The 23,930-nt window shown below is 40.6% G+C and overlaps 1 protein-coding gene across 3 annotated transcripts in view; it reads right to left on the reverse strand.

Annotated features, from left to right (window-relative positions):
* Nucleotides 1-535: 535 nt before the first annotated feature.
* Nucleotides 536-23,930, reverse strand: part of slc1a7a (solute carrier family 1 member 7a) — a 30,845-nt gene continuing 7,450 nt past the window's right edge. For all 3 annotated transcript variants that reach the window (XM_010891513.5, XM_034291592.1, XM_020043920.3), the window contains 9 exons: nucleotides 14,183-14,398; nucleotides 10,338-10,380; nucleotides 9,880-10,114; nucleotides 9,620-9,719; nucleotides 9,198-9,431; nucleotides 6,127-6,321; nucleotides 3,929-4,063; nucleotides 3,582-3,681; nucleotides 536-2,568 (listed from right to left, as the gene is read on the reverse strand). In XM_010891513.5, coding sequence (XP_010889815.1) covers nucleotides 2,320-2,568; nucleotides 3,582-3,681; nucleotides 3,929-4,063; nucleotides 6,127-6,321; nucleotides 9,198-9,431; nucleotides 9,620-9,719; nucleotides 9,880-10,114; nucleotides 10,338-10,380; nucleotides 14,183-14,398 — 1,507 coding nt within the window. In that variant the 3' untranslated portion in view covers nucleotides 536-2,319. The remainder of the gene's footprint in view (nucleotides 2,569-3,581; nucleotides 3,682-3,928; nucleotides 4,064-6,126; nucleotides 6,322-9,197; nucleotides 9,432-9,619; nucleotides 9,720-9,879; nucleotides 10,115-10,337; nucleotides 10,381-14,182; nucleotides 14,399-23,930) is intronic.

A 23,930-nucleotide genomic window follows, 5' to 3' on the forward strand; every position in this document is an offset into this window, starting at 1 on the left:
CCTGATGAGGCCATAGCCCATGTCTGGCTCACTTGGAAGAGATGGATTTTTTGGATTTTTGCCACCGTAATAGCTAGTTGTATCTAATGTATCATATTATAGATATTGAAAACCGCGGGGCGTGTACATCAACCATTTAAGTGATATTATGTTAATTTTGTCTTTGAGGTAACATTGAGTTCTTTATTCAATATTTTCCCAGAGACTGATTATGCTCGGTCATGGACTCATAACCAAGCTTGATGGAAAATCTCCACAGGGATTTATTTTTAGTCCTGACCTAGGCTTAATCTGTGTATGGACCTCTAAGACGTTAACCATTTGGTTTTTGAACCTTTGTAACTTTTCAATGTTTGAGAGGAGCATTTAAATACATTGCATGGTTTCTGGTTCTAATTTGTACTCTTTTGATTCATAAGTTGCCAAATATGTACTTCGCAATAACAAGGAAATAAAAAATGTAAATCCAACTGCCATTTCAAAACTACCAATTTCAAATAAGAACTCATTAGACATCATAAAAACATACACAAAATAGTTAAATAAAATGTGTATTTGTGTTTTCTTACAATATATTTTCAGTTGTGTATTGTTACAGTAAATGGGGTTACATTTTGAGCAAGTTGACTAGAATTTAACAATGAATAATTATGTTAACTTCATAACATACTGCATATGGCGCCTGTTGAATCTTTTTATTTTATTTATTTTTTACAAACTACTAATTCATTTAAAAATAAATATATGTACAGCACGTATTATCATACACATATGAAGTGAAGTCCGCAGTATTGCTTGTGGTTGTTGTTCTGCAGTTTGCTGCTGTTGTCATGAATGTATGTGTGGTTCGCCCATATGACTTGGGGTTGACCTGGATGTTGTTTCCCTGTATATCTCCCCCATGCTTCTCCTTTGTACTTTAAGGCAAAGAGGGGGTACTGTGGGTGCAAAGAACTTGACACTAGAAATAGTCCAACAAGGGCTAGCCTACTTAAGCATTATGGCTCTGACACATACTGTTGCTACCTCTATCACTGATGCATTAAAAATGGCATCCTGTCCCCTATCTTTTTAAAGGGCACTGTATAGGGAATAGGCGGCCATTTGGTACACAGTCATCTACATTTTGCCAGTCGTTATGGGGCAGAATTGTACTACCCTGATTATAAGGGGATCAAAAGGCAAAGAGGGAATTAGGATGAAAAGGTACCAAAAGGTTTAAATCTGTGACTGTGAGAATGAAGCTATATGACTCAGCTCGCTGAGGAAGAAAAGCTTTTTTACTCTCTTTTGACTGAAAATAGCTTTTATATATTGATAGAAATGTCTGCCTAACTGGCAGTGTAAATCGACCAACCATGTAATAAATAATAGAAAACATTTAGATATGTATCTTGGTTGCAGATCTGGGGATAAAGTCTAGATTTTTTTTTAGATTAAATGTTTTGGGAGTAACCTCAAATTATGATTGGGAGAGTAACCTGACAAGTGAACGAGACTACCAAATGAGTCTATAATGTCCATAACCCTGTGAGTGGGTTTTGAGGCAACATTTTGTTAGTGTGATTATGTTGTTTGAAAAGACAGCTGAATGATAAAAACATTTAGAAAATCCACAAGAACCCCCCCAAAACAAAGAATGATTACATTTTGTATTAACATTTTCAAAAACCAATGAGCACTTTATACCACAGTCCACAAGCATTGTCTATTTGAGGATAGTTTTGTCACATTCTCATCTGCTCAAGAGAGGCTCACAGTCCATTGTTGATCATCTAAGCTGAAGATGGAAGGCCCTCTAAAGGTTCTTCTTCATCCCTTCTGACTCCTGATCTTAATCATAAAGGTTTCCACATTGTATAGAATGTCTCATGTCATTGAATGCCTCATCATTGTATAAAATGTCTTCCAGCATGTAACTTTGCTGGCTCGTGAAATAAATCTGAGAAATATACACGCACATATGTAATTATACCGGGGCATAATATAAATAATGTAGAAAATCGTCTTTCTGGTTGTCTGTCTTGCATCCACAGTGTGCCATTGTGTGCCTGCAAGCGTCGGGTTCTGGTTGTCCCCAGCTCTGGTGCAGACCATCAGTCAATCAGTCCACTCCTTTCCCCCGAAGCTATGGTTTTGGCTGCATCCAGATTCTCCACACTCTAACCAAAGTTTGGCACAGCCTTTGCCACGGTGTTAAGAGCCTTGGTGATGGCATTGGCTGGGGGGGGGGGGGGGGGGCGGCAGTGTGCTCTCTTTGAGGGAGGTGTCGAGAATGAGGAGGCAGCCTCTGGTCACGCTGCTCCTGGCGGGCTGCCTCTATACGTTGGTCTCCAGGCCGTTCATGTCGATGGAGCAGTGGTCCTTATCCTTGTGCTCTCTCTTGTGTTGCGGGGTGTGTGGGCTCCTCTTCCTCTGCTCCGGCCGTATCCCCTCCTCCAGCTGCATGAGGCGAGCCACGTCCGGCCCCCCCGGGCCACAGGGAGGGGGCTGGTACCCGCCGTTCTTCTGGTACGTCATCATCTGCTGGATGCTGATCATGGGCTTGGTCTCGCAGATCAGAGGCGCCTGAAGGGAGTCGGGGACACCAAGGGGTAGGAGGAGGAATCAATCTGTGAGTTGCTGAAGCCAGTTAGGCCCACTGTCGGTTTAGTGTCTAAACACTATTAGCTGTTAGTATAGTAGAACCGAAAATTATAAACAGCCGGCACTCACTTACATATGAGTTTTGATTTAAGCTTTATTTTAATGCTCTTCTATCTTATAACAACATGTATTGACAGACCACTCATTAATCTAGCAGAAACTGATCATTGAGATGGTGCTCATGCCAAACAGATTCCATGCAGAACAACTGAATGACCCTTGGAGCACCTGTTCTACGTGTGTTGTGTCAGAAGAATGAGGAAACTAATCAGGCTTAGGGGAGTGAGATGGGATGCAAATATAATGGACAAGCTTATAGATATTGGAGTAAGAAGGTAATTCTCATCAAGCAAACATAGAGTATATCTCAACTGTATGACGCATCTGAATCCGTCAACACGCCCACAGAGCTTTCAAAGAAAAACGGGGAGGAAGAACTGTGCATTGAATACCAATGTCAGACTGAGAAGATGGCTTGACATGTTTGTATTCATCCGAATATTTCAAACATAAGGGTGATTCACGTTAATAGGATGACAGGCTGTATGGTGTAGTGAGCAGTAAGACAAAGATGACTGATAGAATTGTCAGCAAGAATTGTCAGTATTTGTCGGTAAGAATTTATCAGTATTGAAAAATGCTATTTATGAAAGCAAAGTTGGAAAGAATAGATAAATGGATTGAGAGGAAACTAGTATCGGTTTTCAACAGAAAGGTTGGGAAATATAGTACACAAATGCTTAGGTATTTTAATTAATGGGCTACAAACAATCAAATTCTACCCAGCTATTCTTTCAAATTCCAAAAGACAGTCAACTTACTCTTCTCAAAAGAAATTAAACATTCTGAGTGGAACCTTCCTAAGCTTGGTCAACTTGTTAAACTGTTGTAACATTATAGTTGTCATGCCAGGAATTGAAAGAGCATTTTCTCACCTGCTCGCCCTCCTTGACAAAGTCTTTTCTACAGATATGAGCCATTATCCCTGTGGCCAAGGCGTCTCCCATCACGTTAACCATCGTTCTGAAACGGTCCCTGAAACACAAAATGGAGGTTCAGCTGCGTTGGAGGTGTTGGGAAGCTCTTTTGAACTACATTACACAGGGGTTGAGGCATATTAAGTCTTTCTTAGCCTTTAATGTGTTAAATGGTCTCAGTATCTTTCTAATTCCAACATTAATAACTTTCTGGCATCACTTTATCCACACAAATATACCAAAATGTTGTCAATGTTGTTACCTGAAGGTGAAGACCAAACAACAGTGTAATGCAATGCACTTACAACGCCCAATCCACAGCAATGATGAGAGTGATGTCATCAGTGGGCAGGCCCACCGAGGTTAGCACAATCACCATGGTGACCAGTCCGGCCTGCGGAATCCCAGCTGCGCCTATACTGGCAGCTGTGGCTGTGATACTGGAAATGAGTGGAAATGACATCAGTGACCTTGATAGGATTACAGGTCTGCACAGTCCTACACCTCCCACATTATGCCAAATTACAATGCCTAACATGACTGTATCTTAGACCATATATGTCCCTCAGATGGCACCATATTCCCTATAGTGCGCCTATAAGGCTCTGGTTTGAAGTAGTGCACTAAATAGGGAATAGGGTGCAATTTGGAATTAATTTAGGGTGAGATACGGATGCCACCGTCTTTTACCTATGATAATGTAAATACCACAGCTGCTCTCCTAGTAAGTCTTGACCAGAATCCATAATGGTCTCCAGCCATCTATCTCGCCTAAGTTCACAGGTGCCCAAGCCGCTGTAATGAGAAGCTAGAGCGAGAAGTGGCAAGGAGACCATATTCAAATACTAACCAACCAAACCTGGATGGTGCTGTAATTACACCGCCCAACACAGGACGCCTGGACTAATCCCCTAGCAGGCTAATACATCCAATCATATTACTGTTGATGTAGAAAACAAAGGGTTTGAAACATAAGGCAGGCCCAAAATGCAAAACCTATTTATGGCCAGCTGTAACACTGACTGCTCCTGCTAATGTCATTCAGTTAATATTGAACATCTAACATATTCCATTTTTTGTTCTAATGTATTGTAAAGGGAAAGTAATGCTAAAGTAACGAAGTAATATTATATTACTGATTACAATTTTGGAACGGTAATTGCAACTGTAACAGATTACATTTAATGAGTAACCAATAGCCATCCCTGTTGCCTGGGAGCCACTAGCGATGGACTGGTGCTGTGCTACCAACAGCCAGACACCACAGGACACAACCAAATAATATTAAACTCTGACAACTCTGCCGTGACAACAGAGCTGAGTAATACAGGTCATATGAGTCTTACTGCCAGCAGATTACTGCCTGCCTGGCCACAGACAGCTTATGGCCTAAATAGCACTCTACTCCCTATTAAATAGTGCATAGATTTTGACTAGAGCCCTGAGTGTGCACTATATATGGAATAGTGTGCCATTTGGAAAGCAGAAGAGTACAGGATACTGTAGGTCTGCTTAATGTTATTACAGTTTAACATGTCATTAAATCAGGGGAGTGCAAGGCCATTTTACACCACAGGTCTTCAGGGAAATTAAGGTCTGTCTGACTGTCTGATCGCCTGTCTAACTGAATGACCTCTCTGGCTGTCTGACTGTCTGATCGCCTGTCTAACTGAATGACCTCTCTGGCTTTCTGACTGTCTGATCGCCTGTCTAACTGAATGACCTCTCCGGCTTTCTGACTGTCTGTCTGTCGCCACTGTCGGTGCTAGGTAATAACCTCTGATAGACTGACTTATTTTAGAGGGTAGATCATTGTGAAGTAGGCTGTGGTCGAGTCCCATGTAATATTTGTGTTTATCTATGTAAGTGTTGGATTCAGTATAATCTCATAATATTCATTAATTCATCGTAAAAACTGTAACACCAGATTAACTTCTGTGTTTCACAAACCGCAAAGCCGTATTGGTTGTACCCGTGGCACTATTTTGGACAAAGTTCCCCATATGCTCAACGTGGGTGTGGATGCCTATGTAATGTTACCACATTAGGAATACACGTCAGCGGATGAACTAGCAACCAGCATGATCGTTCCGTGCACGTTTAACCACGTGACATTTCAGGGAGTTCTATTCCAGTAATCAGAGCTTTCACTACAACCACTTTTTCTGACAGCACATGTTGTAGTCATGACTACATTCGCATGTTGTAGTCATGATTACTTTCTACATGTTGTAGTCATGACTACTTTCACATGTTGTAGTCATGACTACTTTCACGTGTTGTAGTCATGACTACTTTCACATGTTGTAGTCATGACTACTTTCTACTTGTTGTAGTCATGACTACTTTCTACATGTTCGATTAGTCAGGTTGTACTTTGGCGGTGCTTGAATCCCTTTTCAATTGAAGGCCAGTGTTTAATCCGATTGTACTAAAATACATTATGAAGAAATATCATTTTCTTATTTCATTGAACCTGTCTAATAATGTCCAGGCTACATACCTGATGGTTATGATCTGACCAAAGTCCAGCTCATAGTTGTTGACCTGGGCGATGAATATGGCTGCCACGGCTTCATAGAGCGCCGTCCCATCCATGTTGATCGTGGCGCCCACGGGGAGCACAAAGCGGATGATGCGGCGATCGATGTGGTTGTTTTCCAGGAGGCACTTGAAGGTGATAGGCAGCGTGGCAGAGCTGGAGGAGATGATGATTTAGATTTGTGATGTGTGGACATGCTGTCAGAATGACCGTAGGTCATATTGGCGAGACAGGATTGTATGGTGCATATCCTGAAAGTGGGTTCGGTGCAGGGAAGGACCACTTTTATATTTTTGAAATTTGCAACAAAATTTGCTCAGTCTGAAATACTTTCAATGAATTGTATGCAGTCATTCTTAAGAAAACACAGACATTCTGTGACCCCAAAGTTTTGAATGGTACTGTATGTTGTAGAATAGTGGTCAAAATATAATTTCATAATGGGCTCCTGTCAAAACATTCAGACGCCTCTGATAGAGTTGATAAGCCAGTTGACAACATAATGAAAAGAGGCTGTTAATACTGTTTAATATCAACAACTGAAACATTTAAATTATTATTAGTGTGAAAAATCCCAAATAAAACATAGTGTTTTCTGAGTTCAGTCAAAACTTAGTTAACAAACTATTTATAGTAGCTTTGTGACTAAAATCTAATTTAAACAAACATATTTGATCCCAAATTCATACTAAATCTTTATCTGTCAGGGAGATGGATTTATATCAAATGCAACAGACTGAGTGGCCTTGTTGAAATATATAAGGAGGAGTTGAAGAAGGTATATAAAGTGGATATTAAAAGTCTACACACCCTGTTAAAATGCCAAGTTTTTGTGATGTAAAAGAATGAGACAAAGATAAATCGTGTCAGAACTTTTTCCACTTATAATGTGAACGAATCAATTGAAAAACAAACTGAAATCTTTGAGGGGGAAACATTTTAAATAAAACCCTTACAATAACCTGGTTGCATAAGTGTGCACACCCTCTTATAACTGGAGATGTGGCTGTGTTCAGAATTAACCAATCATTCAAACTCATGTTAAATAGAAGTCATTACACATCTGCCATCATTTAAAGTGACTCTGATTAATCACACATAAAGTTCAGCTATTCTGGTAGGATTTTCCTGACATTTTCTTAGTTGCATCTCAGAGCAAAAACCATGGTCTGTAGAGAGCTTCCAAAGCATCAAAGGGATCTCATTGTTGAAAGATATCAGTCAGGAGAAGGGTACAAACGAATTTCTAAAGCATTACATATATATCATGGAACACAGTGAAGACAGTAATCATCAAGTGGAGAAAATATGGCACAACAGAGACATTACCAAGAACTGCACGTCCCTCCAAAATTTATGAAAAGACGAGAAGAAGACTGGTCAGGGAGGCTTCCAAGAGGCCTACAGCAACATTAAAGGAACTGCAGGGATTTCTGGCAAGTACTGGCTGTGTGCTACATGTGATAACAATCTCCTGTATTTTTCATATGAATGGGCTATTGGGTAGGGTGGCAAGACGAAAGCCTTTTCTTTCAAAGAAAAACATCCAAGATCGGCTGAAGTTTGCACAAACAAACATCAAGTCCCCCAAAAGCATGTGGGAAAATGTATTATGTTCTGATGAAACCAAAGTTGAACTTTTTGGCCATAATTCCAAAAGGTATGTTTGGTGCAAAAACAACACTGCACGTCAACCAAAAAACACCATACCCACAGTGAAGCATGGTGGTGGCAGTATCATGGTTTAGGGCTGTTTTTCTTCAGTTGGAACCAGGGCCTTAGTCAGGGTGGAGGGAATTATGAACAGTTCCAAAAATCAGGCAATTCTGGCACAAAACCTTCAGGCGTCCATTAGAAAGATGAAGTTCACCTTTCAGCATGACAACGACTGAAAGCGCACATCCAAATCCACAAAAGCATGGCTTCACCAGAAAAAGATTAACATTTTGGAATTGCCCAGCCAGAGCCCAGACCTGAATCCAATTGAAGATCTGTGGGGTGATTTGAAGAGGACTGTGCACAGGAGATGTCCTCGCAATCTGACAGATTTGGAGCGCTTTTGCAAAGAAGAGTGGGCAAATATTGCCACATCAAGATGTGCCATGCTAATAGACTCCTACCCAAAAAGACTGAGTACTGTAATAAAATCAAAAGGTGCTTCAACAAAGTATTAATTTAAGGGTGTGCACACTTATGGAAACAGGCTGTTGGGAGTTTTTTATTTTTCCCCCTCCAAGATTTCAGTTAGTTTTTCAATTGAATTGTTCACATTATAGGTCACATTAAAGGTGGAAATAGTTCTGAAATGATTTATCTTTGTCTCATTCTTTTACATCACAATAACCTGGCATTTTAACAGGGGTGTAGACTTTTTATATCCACTGTAGCTGATCCTGCTTATAACTGTTGCATTAATAAGCTTAGAGACTTCTGACAAAGTGGACAAAATCTCCAGACATTTTGAAATAAATATTATTTAAAATTACTGAAGACTTTATGATTTTTTTTTGCAGTTAAATATTAATGACTTTTTAAACCATTTTATATATTTCAAAACACAGAGATCTTGTGATTAGAACATTTCGAGCATTTAAATAAATATATCTATCAACAATGAGATCTGAGCAAGCTGAATGGCATACGATGGAATAGCCAGGGAAAAAGGATGTCAAAACACTCTTGATAATTAAGGTGATGTGGCTCAACAAATGTTCTTGTAGAAGATGGAGTCTTTGAAAGCAGTGGAGGAAAATAATGGTTGCTGCATTTGCTTACCATATTGTCAATCTGGTTGTAGTGGTATGTGTACAAAACGACCTACAATGGAGCGAGGAGGTTGCTACTATGGTAACTAAGTGCAGCAGATAGGGCTTTTTCCTCATCAGCCTTAAAAGACCAACGTACAATGAAGTGAGGATGTTCCTTCTATAGGGACTAAGTGCAGAAAAATAATATTTCCTCAAATTTTTTCCTGAGCTGTGGTCAGCGCTGTGGTCTGAGCTGTGTTTGACAGTATCCTCCTTGTTAATTACCTTGAGGAGGTTGCCAGGGAGATGAGCAAGGCCTGCAGGATGCCTCTGATGTAGACAATAGGGCTCTTCTTGGTGATGAAGAAGTACATTGCCGGTAGGATGAAGAGGCCATGGACCACCAGTCCCATTACCACGGTGATGGCATAGAACCCCAGCTTCTTCCCCATGGCCGACGGGTCGTCCATTTCCAGGATCTTACCGGCCACAAGGAACACTATGCCAAACGGGAAGTACCTGCGGCCGAGATAATTGATTACAGTTGACAGGTTTTGCTTAATTTCAATACATTCGTTTTGGAATATTTTCTTTAAGACGTTGACTTTCTCACACACATCACACACAAAGCATGTTTTTGAATAGAATGTCTTTGAGAATCCACAGAGCTTCGTTTGGTTGCTCTCCTTGAAAGTTACAGATCTTACCAGATCACTATGGCGACAATCTTCAAGACAGCTTCGTTTAGACTCTGACAGAAGTTTACCAGGGCACTGCCATTAGGCCCCATTCTACCCAGCATGATACCTGGAGAGACCAACAACATCATCCGCACAGTGAGACTGAGACAACATTGACGCTGTGCCTTCACACACACACACACACAAAGCGTTTGTGTGTGCGCCTTTGCGGTCTAACCTGATCGCATAAGGCGTGAGGGTTAGAGGTCGGCGTTGACGTCACTCACCCATGGTGGCGGAGAAGATGACAATCCCTAGGACGTTCATGCCTTCACTGGTCCCCGGCAGCGTGCGCATCTGGATGTCGGGAGGTGGCGTCAGGTCCAGGGAGAAGTTCTGGATGTCGGTGCCGTTGTCGTCCTGGACGCCGTAGATGTAGACCCTCCGGGTGGTGCTCTCCATCAGGGCAGAAGCCACTGTGGGTGGAGGCGCCTTCAGGATGGGGATGCTCCTGGTGCGGTACTACAGGGAGATGTAGATATACACGTAACCTATCACCAGATGTATATATACACGTAACCTATCACCAGATATTACTGCAGTGTCCACACACACATTTGGTGTGTATTTCGAACATACACAGATCTATAGAAATGATGTAATTTTGTCATTCAGATCTATTTATAATATTACAACAGAGGCGATTACATTTTCTGTTTTGGTTCTGTGAAGATGTATAGCTCACCTGTTGGAATGTAGCTTGGACAAGGTTAGCTGGAAACATGTTGCTGAATGGGAAGAATATAGAAGTGTTAAATTAGCTGGCTGATGGGTTTCTGTGGGGAAAGCTTTGAACATTTCCATGTACTTAAAATCCTTTGTGTGGCTAGACGTTTTCTAATGCTCAATTGTGTCCCATCTCACAGATCAGAGCTTCAACCGTTATTCATTATTATTTATTTAGTTATTCATAAGTAGATAAGAAACAATTTAATATGTAAGCTGTCCTCATCCTCAGGGTCATCATCCTCAGGTTCATCATCCTCAGGTGCAGCTCTGATTTCACCATATTGCCTGATTGCTGAAGATGACTCACTTTATATAGCACATTGCCTCTACCTACAGTATTTAAAACAGCTACCGGAGCTATCAATTATGCCTTATTGCAGCTTGGTCACTGAACAGTCTCTTACAGGGTCTTCAGCAAGAGCTTCCATTTAAAAAACACTTTTGTCAAAGCAAAGCTCTGTAGACAGGGTTTCCTGATTGACTGGTCCTCTTGCGATGCCAGAACCTCATTAGCCAGTCTCTCTAGCCACATTAAGTCCTTATTAGCCGGGCCTCTTTAGCCAAGTCAGGCCACATTGACCTCTCTAGGCCTCGAGGCCATCTTTACCCAGGTCTCTGACATATGGTACTCAGCCCCAATGGAAGAGAGGAAGAGGAGGATTAGAGAGGAGAAGAGGAGCGTAAGCTTCATCGTCTGATGGTTGCCTCACAGACTCCGTAGAAAGAAGGGAGAGAGGGAGAGAGGGAGAGAGGGAGTTAGGGAGTTAGGGAGGCGCGTAGCCAGCTGACCACACCAAGCCTCCCTGGCTGTACGTGACAAGTGGGGAAGGACAGTCTCTGCCAGCTGCCCAATGCCAAGTGTCTTGCTGACTCCATGTCTTAGGACTTCACACACTACCCAGCTCATTATTGGACATGAGAAGAAGCTTCTTGCGTATTATGTGACCGTTTTCATGAGATCTGTCCCACTGTGGCTGTTTTTCTGTACAGTGCCACCCGGAATTATTGGATAACTTAGATATAGCGAATGAGGCTTTACAAAATGTAATTGCTGTTTATTGGCTTGATCTCACACTCTTTAATTGAGATGAAATTGTTCAACTAAATATTTTTTTAATATTTTTTCTCAGAAACTATGATTATTGATAACCAATCTGAACAACAACACAGCGTTTCCAATGAAAGCTTCAGAAATAATATATGTTCAGTTTCCTGCCATGACTGGTTTCACATGCATTTCCAGTCATCATAATGTAAAATCAAGTATTTACCAATATAAATAGCTATTATTAATGAACTGCTTTAACAATGCTGGTATTTCTATAGAATAATTCACACACTGATGTTGTTCCACTTGAAACTAGCAGGTTCACTGCCAATTCTTGGTTTCCTCATACTTAAAAGTTGTCTAATTACAGACACAAAAACACACATGGGTCTTATTCAGCAGTGCCACTAGTCAAAATACACAGGCAGGATATACTGCAGTTTGATAACACCATCTGCTCTATCCATTTACTGTATATTGTTCAAAACAATGGTGTTATCTAAAATGAAACAACACCAAACTCAGAAAAATTTAACAACGGATTTAATTTCCCATGAATTCCAAGTGATTACAATCATAGTTATCCTATGCTGATTGAAGCTGCATGGATGTTTCCCCTGGAAAACGTAAACAAGCTAAAACAATAAAAATATAAACCTAAATAAACGCTAGGTTAACATACTTTATATTCTGTTTATTTATTACTAAACAGAATAGTAAATGTTTCTTAACCGTTAAGCATAATAATACCTCCCCAGAGAAATACCTGTGTGTAGGTAGGGCTGAGATTGTAGGGGGTTCAGGACCCTTCACCTCTAATGTGGGCCACTGACTGCCTGAGACTCAGTGGGGCTCTATGGCTTTCAGCATGTCTGTCATGTCCTTGTGTCAAACCCTAAACACACCTGTCATCAGCACCCTCGCTGGGTGTAAGAAAGACATTTTGTAACATATTCTTACTAGGGAAAAGAACATATTCAATTCGAAATCTGAAATGTGAAAAAGGCTGGGCTAACGCTGAAATGCTGGCATGGGATGCCGCGTTGTAGCCAGGCCATAATCCTCTCAGTGTTGATGGTGAACGGAGGATGAACCAGAGATATCTGGTTGTTTGTTACACGAGTGTTAAACAGAGTTGAACAGTTGCGTTCATATGGGTCATCATGACATCCTCTAGTTGGAGTGCTGTTGCAGCTAAAGAAAATCAGAACAAATTAGCCTTTATAAACGAAAATGTGCCTTTTGTAAAATATGAAGCCTTTTTAAGGGGTCATTCACTAAACGGGCTGCATATCAAGTGGTACCCTATTTATTTAGTGCACTTATTTTGACCAGAGCCCTATGGGTTTTCCTGAGCCCTTGTCAAAAGTAGTGCACTTAAAAGGATTAAGGGAATGTGGTGCAATCAAGGTCAAATTATCCCAAGACTCTTTTCAAGATGATTTCCCAACAATCCTTTCAAATTTATCTCAAGTGAAACTAGGACCTGGAAGCCCCTCGCCACCAGCTACCATCAACACACATATTGTGGGTATGTACCCACTCTTGAATGCACAAACACATGGACATTTAAAGTCTATGTGTTCCTCTATCTCTAGTGTTCCCCACAAACATCGTGGTTGTGCTAGGCATTCCGGAAAACCCATTACAATCCCCATGAAACCAGACCATCCTGAAAACAGAAGGTTTTGGAGACCTTCCGCCTCACCTCAGTAGCTACCAAGGCCGCTAAGTGGTCCATGTGAATGGCAACCATTAACAACACCTGGCTGCAACAGACTCTGTTTACATTTACCTACGTGTTCAAAATGCAGAACGGAATACGGTTTGCAGTGTACCAGAGGGCTAGACCGATAGAACCTGTAATCTCAACCACATATAGGAGGATTCTTATGGGGTGGGAGACAGAGAAGGCCAGTCTTAAATGTATTCTGATGAAGAGAACTGAGGGGCATTCCAAAAATCTGGATAAATAAATTGGCAACATCTGTCAAATACAAATCTTATCCAAAGCAGTGACCTAACAGGTTAGGTTGAACTCATTCTGTCCAAATGAATAAAACATGGCATGTATCCACCAATCAGATTATACTCTATTACTATGACCTGTCCTTTCACAAAAAATCCAATTGACATAAAAGCCTGCATTCTGAGTAGGGCTTTAGAATGGGAACTAATTACTGGTCCTCGAATAGATCCATTTCAAATCTCAGAAGAATGTATTTGTTTAACGTTATCGTTTTTCCACGCAGACAATCATTTATCTGGTCGATTCACTCAACCCTTACATGTCAAATGTAACTCGCTGCCGTTTTGCTTTGACTATACAAACACCGTGGAAATCTTTTCGTTTTTTTCCCCCAACTAATTATATATTTGTTTGTTTGCTTGATTCATGTGTTTGTCATGAAAACTGTTTTGTGAATTTAATAAAACATTATTCTTACTTTGGCTATGCAACTGCCTACCATTGCAATTGTGACATACTGTAGGCTATTCCAACTTAGGATATAGGTTCAACAATTAATATCACTAGCGTTGCATTAAAAGAGTTCCATAAAAAAAAAAAAAAACTCTTAATAAATTTTGTGATTAATAATCACCCATATGTGTGAAAGTTTCTTTGATAATGAAATCATGCCAATTAAGTTTAGTCTTTCCGTTATACCAGCTTCCAATGAAATGTGTTAAGTAAATACATTTGATTGGTTTAACAGTGACAGCTTAAAGAAACTTAAAGATAAATAATATACCGAATGAGATCAAGCAGGGCATCAGCTGAGCTCATGATTGGTTTGCCACTGTCCTCGCTGTCCTCCTTCTGGGCAGCACCTCCAGGGTGGATGATGGTAACCATGAGGATGCCCACCACCACTGCCACAAAGGTGGTCCACAGGTAGTAGGAGATGGTCATGATGCCCAGGCGGCTGGAACACTTGGCATCCAGGGCTGCCAGCCCCGACATCAAGCTAGACAGAGAAAGAAAAAGAGAGAGTAACAGAGAGAGAGAGAGAGAGAGAATGAGAGAGATAACATATAGCTCCGGAAAAAAACTTTTTTTTTCTTTTTTTTTCTTTTTCATTCCTTTCCAAAAAAGTTGAAAAAAAAGGTTTTAAGTGAGGAAAAGAAGGGTTAAAATTAAGAGACCACTGCAAATTGAACACTTCTGTTCCTCACACAAAACTTTCCTTTTCAACTTTTTTGGAAAGGAAAGAAAAAGGTGCAGTGGTCTCTTCATTTTTTCTGGAGCTGTATATAGTCATCATTTTCCCAGTTCCTTCACATTAATCAAAATTAAGCAATTTTAGATGTATTTATTATTAATAACAATAATACAAAAAAAATCTAATGTGAAAATGAGGGCACTGGGCAAGAAAATTGGTGTACCCTGAGCTACATAACATTCAACAAGAGTCTGACTAGAGGTAATGAAACTGCTGACAGCAATGAGTGAAAGACAGGGTGAGAGAGAAAAAGAGAGAGGGAGAGAGAGGGAGAGAGATATAACTATGTGATGAAGGTTGTTGCTATTAGTAAAACATTTATTTAAATATTTTACAGAAAGCTGGTTTCAGTTAAGAGCACACATTTGTGCTTAACAATGTCCCACTAAATACATAATCTGCACAACACCCTGGTATATACTGCTGTGACAACACCCTGGTATATACTGCTGTGATAACACCCTGGTATACACTGCTGTGACAACACCCTGGTATATACTGCTGTGACAACACCCTGGTATACACTGCTGTGACAACACCCTGGTATACACTGCTGTGATAACACCCTGGTATACACTGCTGTGACAACACCCTGGTATACACTGCTGTGACAACACCCTGGTATACACTGCTGTGACCACACACTGGTATGCAATGCTGTGACCACAACCTGGTTTATACTGCTGTGACCAAACCCTGATATACACTGCTGTGACCACACCCTGATATATACTGCTGTGACCACACCCTGTTATACAGTCCTATGAACATAACCTAGTATACAGTACTGTGACCACACCCTGGTATACGGTGATGTAACCACACTCTGGTATACGGTGCTGTGACCACACCCTGGTGTACGATGATGTGACCACACCCTGGTATACGGTGATGTGACCACACTCTGGTATACGGTGATGTGACCACACCCTGGTATACGTTGATGTGACCACACTCTGGTATACAGTGCTGTGACCACACCCTGGTATACGGTGATGTGACCACACTCTGGTATACGGTGCTGTGACCACACCCTGGTATACAGTCCTGTGAACATAACCTGGTATACGGTGCTGTGACCACACCCTGGTTTACGGTGCTGTGACTACAGCCTGGATAAAACAATGCCTCCACACCCCAAGGGGAGCTGGGTCAAAATGTGCAACTTAGGCACAAACTGTGTCGGTAGCTGATGCCTAAACTGTGATATAATTCCATAGATTGCAGGTCCACTCCTTTCCTATCACTTGTCAGTAATCTGCAAATTAAATAAAGATAGAGGGTTGTTTTTGAATAATTTTAATGTCAATGTCAAGGAAGACCAAAGGAAATATTTAGGGAGAATACAGTACACTTAAAATAATTTTCTCTCAGATTCCGATTGGATTGATTTGATGTCACACTGGTACTACAGAATGAAGGCTATGATATGTGACATCAAAAAAATCCTCAGGGGGGAAAATAGCATTTCTGAACAATGGGGTGACCAAATTGCACTGCAATCTACTGTCTCTTTTGCTATGCAGCTGCTCCATTAATGTGACGCAGTTCTGTATCCAGATTTGAATACAATGGAGCCCTGAGATTTGTATACAATGGGGCCTGGGGACTTAAGTATCTACACGTATAGTTCACTCAGCTAGTCTCAAGTGAGGTGAAGGAAATTGTGGTGCCATTTATGTTGTCCATTGAATTAGGGTCAGTCAGGCACTTTGACCTTTTCAGTCAGTATTCCAAAAGGCAGCCCATGTAGGACTCTACCACTGACCAGAGCCTTAGCGGAATAGAGTGTGATCTCAGAACGCATACCATATTCATAAGCTAACAACACTGGGGGATGACTAATCAACACTACTTTTTCCTCTGACACAGGAACAATCCGTACGTGCAGTAAAACAAATGAAAGCAAAAACATTCATTAAAAGTAATTTCATTTTTCAGAAACCAGAGTCGGTGGGATGCAGCAAAAATAGAAAAAGAAACATTAGACATCAGACAAGTATTGTTTTTAATGTGAATGTCTGCCGCAGAACTGATCAGACTTCACATCGGTTGATTTCAACAGAGTTGGTTATTGCACCTGTGACTCGTAATTGCTGAGTTTTATTCATGGAGCAGAAGTCTCTACTTTAAAAGTACATTTAGAATGCACTGCCATTGTTTTTTATGTTAATCACACTGCATTGAGTGATTATTCATATCATGTTGAAAACTTTTGATAATTTTGACCGACTGACTTTGCTGTTGTAGTAGATGCGGTTCCCAACCAGGGTTACTAGTACAGGGGGTATTATTTGCAGGGGTATCTGAGAAGACTCATAAGACCATAAGGCACTGATAAAATGCACTTGTGTACAGTGCCAGTCAAAAGTGTGGACACACCCATTCAGTTGGAACACCTGTATACACACAATCAAAGGCACCATCCCAGTGATATTAGCAATCCATGATAGATGTTATGTGCTTAGATCACCACTCTTTCAAGATTTCTTGCAGATATTTCTGTCACATGAATCTGCACGTGCAATTTGAGAAACATGTTTTCCCATCAGATGCGTTTGGAACATATAATTTAAAGACATAATCGTTATAATCAACAATTTAAGCCAAACTAAGACAAATTGAGGGAATCAAGCTACGTATGTCTCCTACTACAAGATGGTAAATAAAAAAATATTACTTCATGATATCTGTCGATTGGCTGATCAGATTTAAATCAGATATTGTAGTAGACAAAATTCACAAAACCAAATGTACTTAGGCTCTCGTATGGAACATAATAACCGACGAGCCCCGTTCAAATTGAATCTCTGGATACAACACATCCACACTCACACACACACACACACACACACACACACACACACACACACACACAGGCCCACAGAACTAGGTAGAAGTAATTGGGTGACACATGCACCTCAGCAGAACAGAGCCTAAGCGTGCGTTCATGCATGTGTGTGTGTGTGCGCATGTATGTATGTATGGTTCTGAGAAATTATGAAAAGAACTGAGAACAATGAATGCGTCCCAAATGGCATCCCATTCTCTATATATTGTGCACTGCTTTAGACCAAGGCTCACAGAAAAGGACCCCATTCAGGACTGTGAAAGAGGCATCAGGTGGCTGATGTTGGAGCTGTTGTACAGACATACCTTATAAAGATTTGAGGGGTATATACTCTAGTCTTTCCTCTTTTAATATTTTGTGATAGACAGACATCACTGACTGGATATACACTCTTTGATATTTACTTCCAAAAGGCATTGTAAGAGGTTAGTATTCATAAAGGTTTTATGAATGTTTTACTCCAGAATGTGTTCCCACATTTCTTTCCATGTCACTGTGCAAATATATATATATATATATATATATATATATATTTTAATATACTCATGTGTTTTTTGTTATACACTCAGGTGTATAACATGAGCCGCTCACTTTTTTCGTAGCACAAACATGTTGCCAGAAAGGATTTATAAGGACAATAGCCATTAATCCGATTACCTGAAAGAGCCCAGTGTATGCCCAGAAAACACATTGGTTTCCACAACAACAACAAAAGACAGTGCCCACATGTTTTTTTGGAAGGTCCCAAGAAGGAACATTTGGATTTATCCAACTTAAGAATTGGGTTTACGATAAAACGTACAATTGGACATACTGGCAGAATTAGGTTTACTTTCAAGTTAAGTCATTACAAGTTATGTTTAGGGATAGGAAACATGGATTTCCATTTCGAAGGTCCTCACAAGGTTAGTAAACAAACAGTGTACATGAAGAGAACAAAAACATACCCACAGACATTGGTAAATCTGACCAGGGAAAATGCAATTTTTGAAATTGTGTTACATTGGGGTTACTTTTAGGTACAGGTTAGGTGTTAGGACTTGATTAAGTTTAGGCAGGAAGGTTAGGTTATTTAGGATTAAGTTAAGGTTAGGTTAGGTTTAGAGTTAGGGGATAGGGAACATGGACAGCAATGTGTTTGTGTGATCCACCTGTATGTGGGCATGTAGGGACATAAAGATAGTACAACCTTAAAATTCAGTCATCACAAGGGTTTTTGCCAGGTCCGCACCAAGGAAATTGTTGCGTTTGGGAAAAATATACATTTGAGCATATTATTAGAATTTATGTTACTTTTAGGTTCAAGCATTACTGGTTGGGTTCATGTTCAGGTGTTATGTTTAGGTTAAGTTCAGCCATAAATGTTTATTTAAGATTATTGAGGTTAAGGTTGCCTTTGGAGAAAACACTGGAGCTGACTGATTTTCTGTTTAAATATATTCAATCTGTATCCACATCTCAATACACACTGACAAAACACACTCCTAGGATGGCCTTATCCGCTGTCTACAATGCACTTGTAATACTGTAACATGAGTTTGAATCTGGCACTCTTTCATAAAAAAACCGTCCTCTATCTTTCCCCTGTGTCCCAGTAAATAAAGCACAAATGTCATAAAAGAACACACACAACACACAGACACATAGCTGAAATCGTGCCAAGAGGTCATCTAACTTGGCCAACAGGTACTGATCTTATTATGTACTGTAGGCAGCAGGTTAAAGCCTCACATTAATGACAGCCTTCATTCATTGACTTTACTGTAGGTCTCTGCTCTCTTTAGCTTTAGTAGACCTTGCCTGAAAATATCTTTTCTGTTTAATGTCATCCAAATAATTGATGTTTTATTAGTGCTTTTAATGATTACAACAACATGCCTTAAGTTGATAATAGTCATGAGGTAAGACTACTGACATACCAAGCAAACATGGACAGTGTTCTACAGTAGTCATGAAGACAGTGTTCTGTAGTAGTCATGAAGACAGTGTTCTACAGTAGTCATGATAACAGTGATATACAGTAGTCACAAGGAAAGTGTTCTACAGTAGTCATGAGGGTAGTGTTATTTAGTAGTCATGAGGACAGTGTTCTACAGTAGTCATGAAGACAGTATTCTACAGTATTCATGAGGACAATGTTCTACAGTAGTCATGAGGGTAGTGTTCTAGAGTAGTCATGAAGACAGTATTCTACAGTTGTCATGAGGGTAGTGTTCTAGAGTAGTCATGAGGACAGTGTTCTACAGTAGTCATGAGGACAGTGTTCTACAGTAGTCATGAAGACAGTATTCTACAGTAGTCATGAAGACAGTATTCTACAGTAGTCATGAGGGTAGTGTTCTAGAGTATTCATGAGGATATTGTCCTGCAGTAGTCATTAAGACTGTGTTCTACAGTAATCATGAGGGCAGTGTTCTACAGTAGTCATGAGGGCAGTGTTCTACAGAATCAACAGAAGGACCAGATTTTTGTTCAGATGCTGGAGGAAGAAATAATGATGTATGAACAAGAAATATGAATGTGGTTTGTGGGTTATGATACATTGAAATTTCTTGGCCCAATCAATTATTAGGGCAAATCATTCTGCCTTTACTACACTGCAAGTTTCCATGTTTGTGGCTACGCAGAAACATTCCTGCTACAATAGAATGATCAAATTAAAGTATGACATTTGTACTTCCCAAAGCTCTGTTCTGTCCATCAGGATTATGAACTAGAAAAACAATTCTCTACAAAACTCATATTTCATCTGATTTTAATACAATGTTTGACCTGCTCTGCTGAACTAATAATCATTTGGGATTTTCTTCCATAAGGGGTTTATATTTCAGAGTTAGGAGGCCTTTTATTTCTATGTCATCACAGATAGCTGTGTTACATTTTACATCAAGGTATTAAGACTCAAACATCATGTCTGTGTAATGAAACCAGGAAAAGAAATGCATGCATTCTGAGATCTTATGTGTGGATGGTATTTGACTGTAGACACCAATGTAAGTGATACAAAGTGATTGTAGGGTAGTCTAGTGGTGTAGAGCATCTGACCAGAAACCAAAATCTGTCATTCTGTCTCAGAGCAAAGCTGTTACAAAGCTGAGTAAAGTTGCTGAAAAAACCTCTATCATACCTAAAGTAACACTTAGTCATACATACCATTATATTTTTGTTATATGTAAGGGGGATTTAATTAAATAAAAGTATAAAAGTACTCTGAATAACCATAAGTACACGTATGTGGATTTGCAAAAAGAAAAGTACACTTATATATTAGTATTAAGCAACTTGTTTTGCTGTAAGTCCTAATAGATCATAATGAATGAAATATCAAAACAGTCATGCTAAATTCCGTTCAACATTGGGTTTGATGGTGAGCAGACCAATTCCCACTGCATTTTGCCATGTTTTTTTTCTTCTGAAAAATCTCTTGTTACTGCTGTTGCTTGTAGCACCTGAGTTCAACTAGCAAATATCAAGTAACTAAATCAATAATAAACTATGGAGAATCCTGACGAGGTACTCTAATTTTGCACCAACAGAAATGAAACACTGAAATACCATTTGGTAGCAGTGCTGCTAGACCCTGGCCAGCTGTTCCACAGCACTTGATTATGTGACATTACAAACCAGCAAGTAATGTTATGTTTCAAAACATCACAAAATGTTGTGTTTCAGTAATCCGGCAAATTTAAGGTTGTGTCTACTTTAAGTAAGATGCTCAATTTTAAGATGCTCAATTTTCACAAGTTCAGGTGTTTTCAAACATGTTGCTGTAACATTTTAAGAGATATCACTAATTCCAACAATGTTGAGAGTGAAGAACATTCTGTTTTATAATATGATCAGGATTCATTAAATTAACCGATCACAGATCAAAGTAATCAGAACAGAAGAGATAAAAAAAGAAGTAAAGAACTAATGACAACACCCAGTGTAGTCTGGTGTTGGCTGTTTACAGACGTAGATCCCTCTAATAAAAGAAACCTGTAAATGGATCCACTGTGTAACCACATCCATATGCCACACAACTATCAGAGCTGTCCCGACAGAGCCTTCCCTATAAGCCTTCCTTATAAAACCTTCCCTAAGCCCTGTGGATGAGGAAGCCTTGTAAATGTGTCAGTAGAGGTGGTCTGACAGAATAGCAACTCCTGACCTCTGGCTGCATAACCCCAGGGTCTCAGCAGGGCCAGATAGCAGTGCAAATGCCCTGGGGGCGGGGGAGGGGGCAGGGGATGTATGTATGGAAACTGCTACCTGGCTCTTTTTAATGTAGCTGAAAAAAAGATAGAAACATGATTCATGCCTGCAGTATCAACACCCTCCTCTGTTGTGTAGCCTGTGACGCGGCAAAAAAAAAAACTTCTCCTTTTCCAAAACCCCATGGTACTGATCTTTGACACAGGCTAGTAAATCCTTTAGTCTACAAGCATCCCTGGCTACAACAACATATTTCAGGACCGGGTGACCTTAAAATAGATCATGTTTACTCTAGTCCTGTGGTTCTCAAAGCTCTACTGGCAATCCCCAGGCACCTCACAATGTTCTTGTAGCCCTGAACCACTTTCCTGGCAATCCCCAGACACCTAACAACTTTCCTTAATCAAGCAGTCAAGGGTTGATAATTTGATGAGTTGCTTCAGGTGTGCCAGACCTGGGATACATCTAATAAATGTTGGGTGTCAGCGGAGGAGGTTTGAGAACTACTGCTCCAGTACATGTCAGCCCCTCCTTCCTTTTTCCTCTTCCCTTCCTCAAACTATATTTCATAAGTTATTGATTCAAATCAACCTGAAACATAAATAAATGGAGGATATGAAAGTACAGAGGTCTATAGCTGCCTGTGATTGTGCTGCCTTACACTCTGGCTCATGGGATAATCTGGTTTCCTGTTTGGCTGCTGGGCAGATGGCGCTGGGAAACGAGGACAGTGGGCAGGTTATGGCTCTAAGGCTGCAATGCCACTCAACCCGATAAGCTCTGGTGTAGCCAGTAGCATGCCTGACAGCCTGCCTGCCAGTTTCTCAATTAACAAATAAAAGGTTCATAGTTGCAGATGGGGAAGTTTAGAGACAGAGGCAGAGAGAGACAGAGGTGATTAGATGGTACAATGGTGAGGTAGGATGTCAATGAGGTGGGATGGTGCCGAGGTAATATGCTGGTGAGGTGTTGTGGTGGTGAGGTAATATGATGGTGAGGTGGGGTGGTGGTTAGGTAATATGGTGGTGAGGTGTTGTGGTGGTGAGGTAATATGATGGTGAGGTGGGGTGGTGGTTAGGTAATATGGTGGTGAGGTGTTGTGGTGGTGAGGTAATGTGGTGGTGAGGTGGGGTGGTGGTGAGGTAATATGATGGTGAGGTGATGTGGTGGTGAGATAATATTGTGGTGAGTTGTGGTGGTGAGGTAATATAATGGTGAGGTAATATGGTGGTGAGGTAATATGGTGGTGAGGTGTTGTGGTGGTGAGATAATATTGTGGTGAGGTGGGGTGGTGTTGAGGTAATATGGTGGTGAGGTGGGGTGGTGGTGAGGTAATATGGTAGTGAGGTGAGGTGGTAGTGAAGTGGGGTTGTGGTGGCGTGGGTTCAATGTGGTGACTTCCCATGGGACAAAACATCTGGACAATAGCTGACCCAAATAAAGAGATAGGAGTATAGCTCTCTCTCTCTCCCTCTTTCTTTCTCCCTCTCCCATCTTTTAGTTTCAGTGTAAACAATCTATATATTCAAATAGAATGCTGAAATTGGCTGATAGAAGAAAGGACAATACGAGTGGATAACAATATAATGTACAAAGAAAAAAGCAATAATTGGACAAAATAATCTCACTCCAGCACCTGCACCTGTTTGAACTTGTTACCTGTATAAAAGACACCTGTCCACACATTCAATCAAACAGACTCCAACCTCTCCACAATGGCCAAGACCAGAGAGCTGTGTAAGGACATAAGGGATAAAATTGTAGACCTGCACAAGGCTGGGATGGGCTACAGGACAATAGGCAAGCAGCTTGGTGAAAAGGCAACAACTGTTGGCGCAATTATTAGAAAATGGAAGAAGTTCAGGAATGTGGTCTGATGAGACAAAAATAGAGCTTTTTGGTCTAAACTCCACTCACTGTGTTTGGAGGAAGAAGAAGGATGAGTACAACCCCAAGAATACCATCCCAACCGTGAAGCATGGAGGTGGAAACATTCTTTGGAGATGCTTTTCTGCAAAGGGGACAGGACGTCTGCACCGTATTGAGGGGAGGATGGATGGGGCCATGTATCGCGAGATCTTGGCCAACAACCTCCTTCCCTCAGTAAGAGCATTGAAAATAGGTCAGGACTGGGTCTTCCAGCATGACAACGACCCAATTCACACAGCCATGGCAACTAAGAATTGGCTCCGTAAGAAGCATCTCAAGGTCCTGGAGTGGCCTAGCCAG

This window comes from Esox lucius, chromosome 3 (assembly GCF_011004845.1).
Source record: "Esox lucius isolate fEsoLuc1 chromosome 3, fEsoLuc1.pri, whole genome shotgun sequence".
NCBI classification, from domain to species: domain Eukaryota; kingdom Metazoa; phylum Chordata; class Actinopteri; order Esociformes; family Esocidae; genus Esox; species Esox lucius.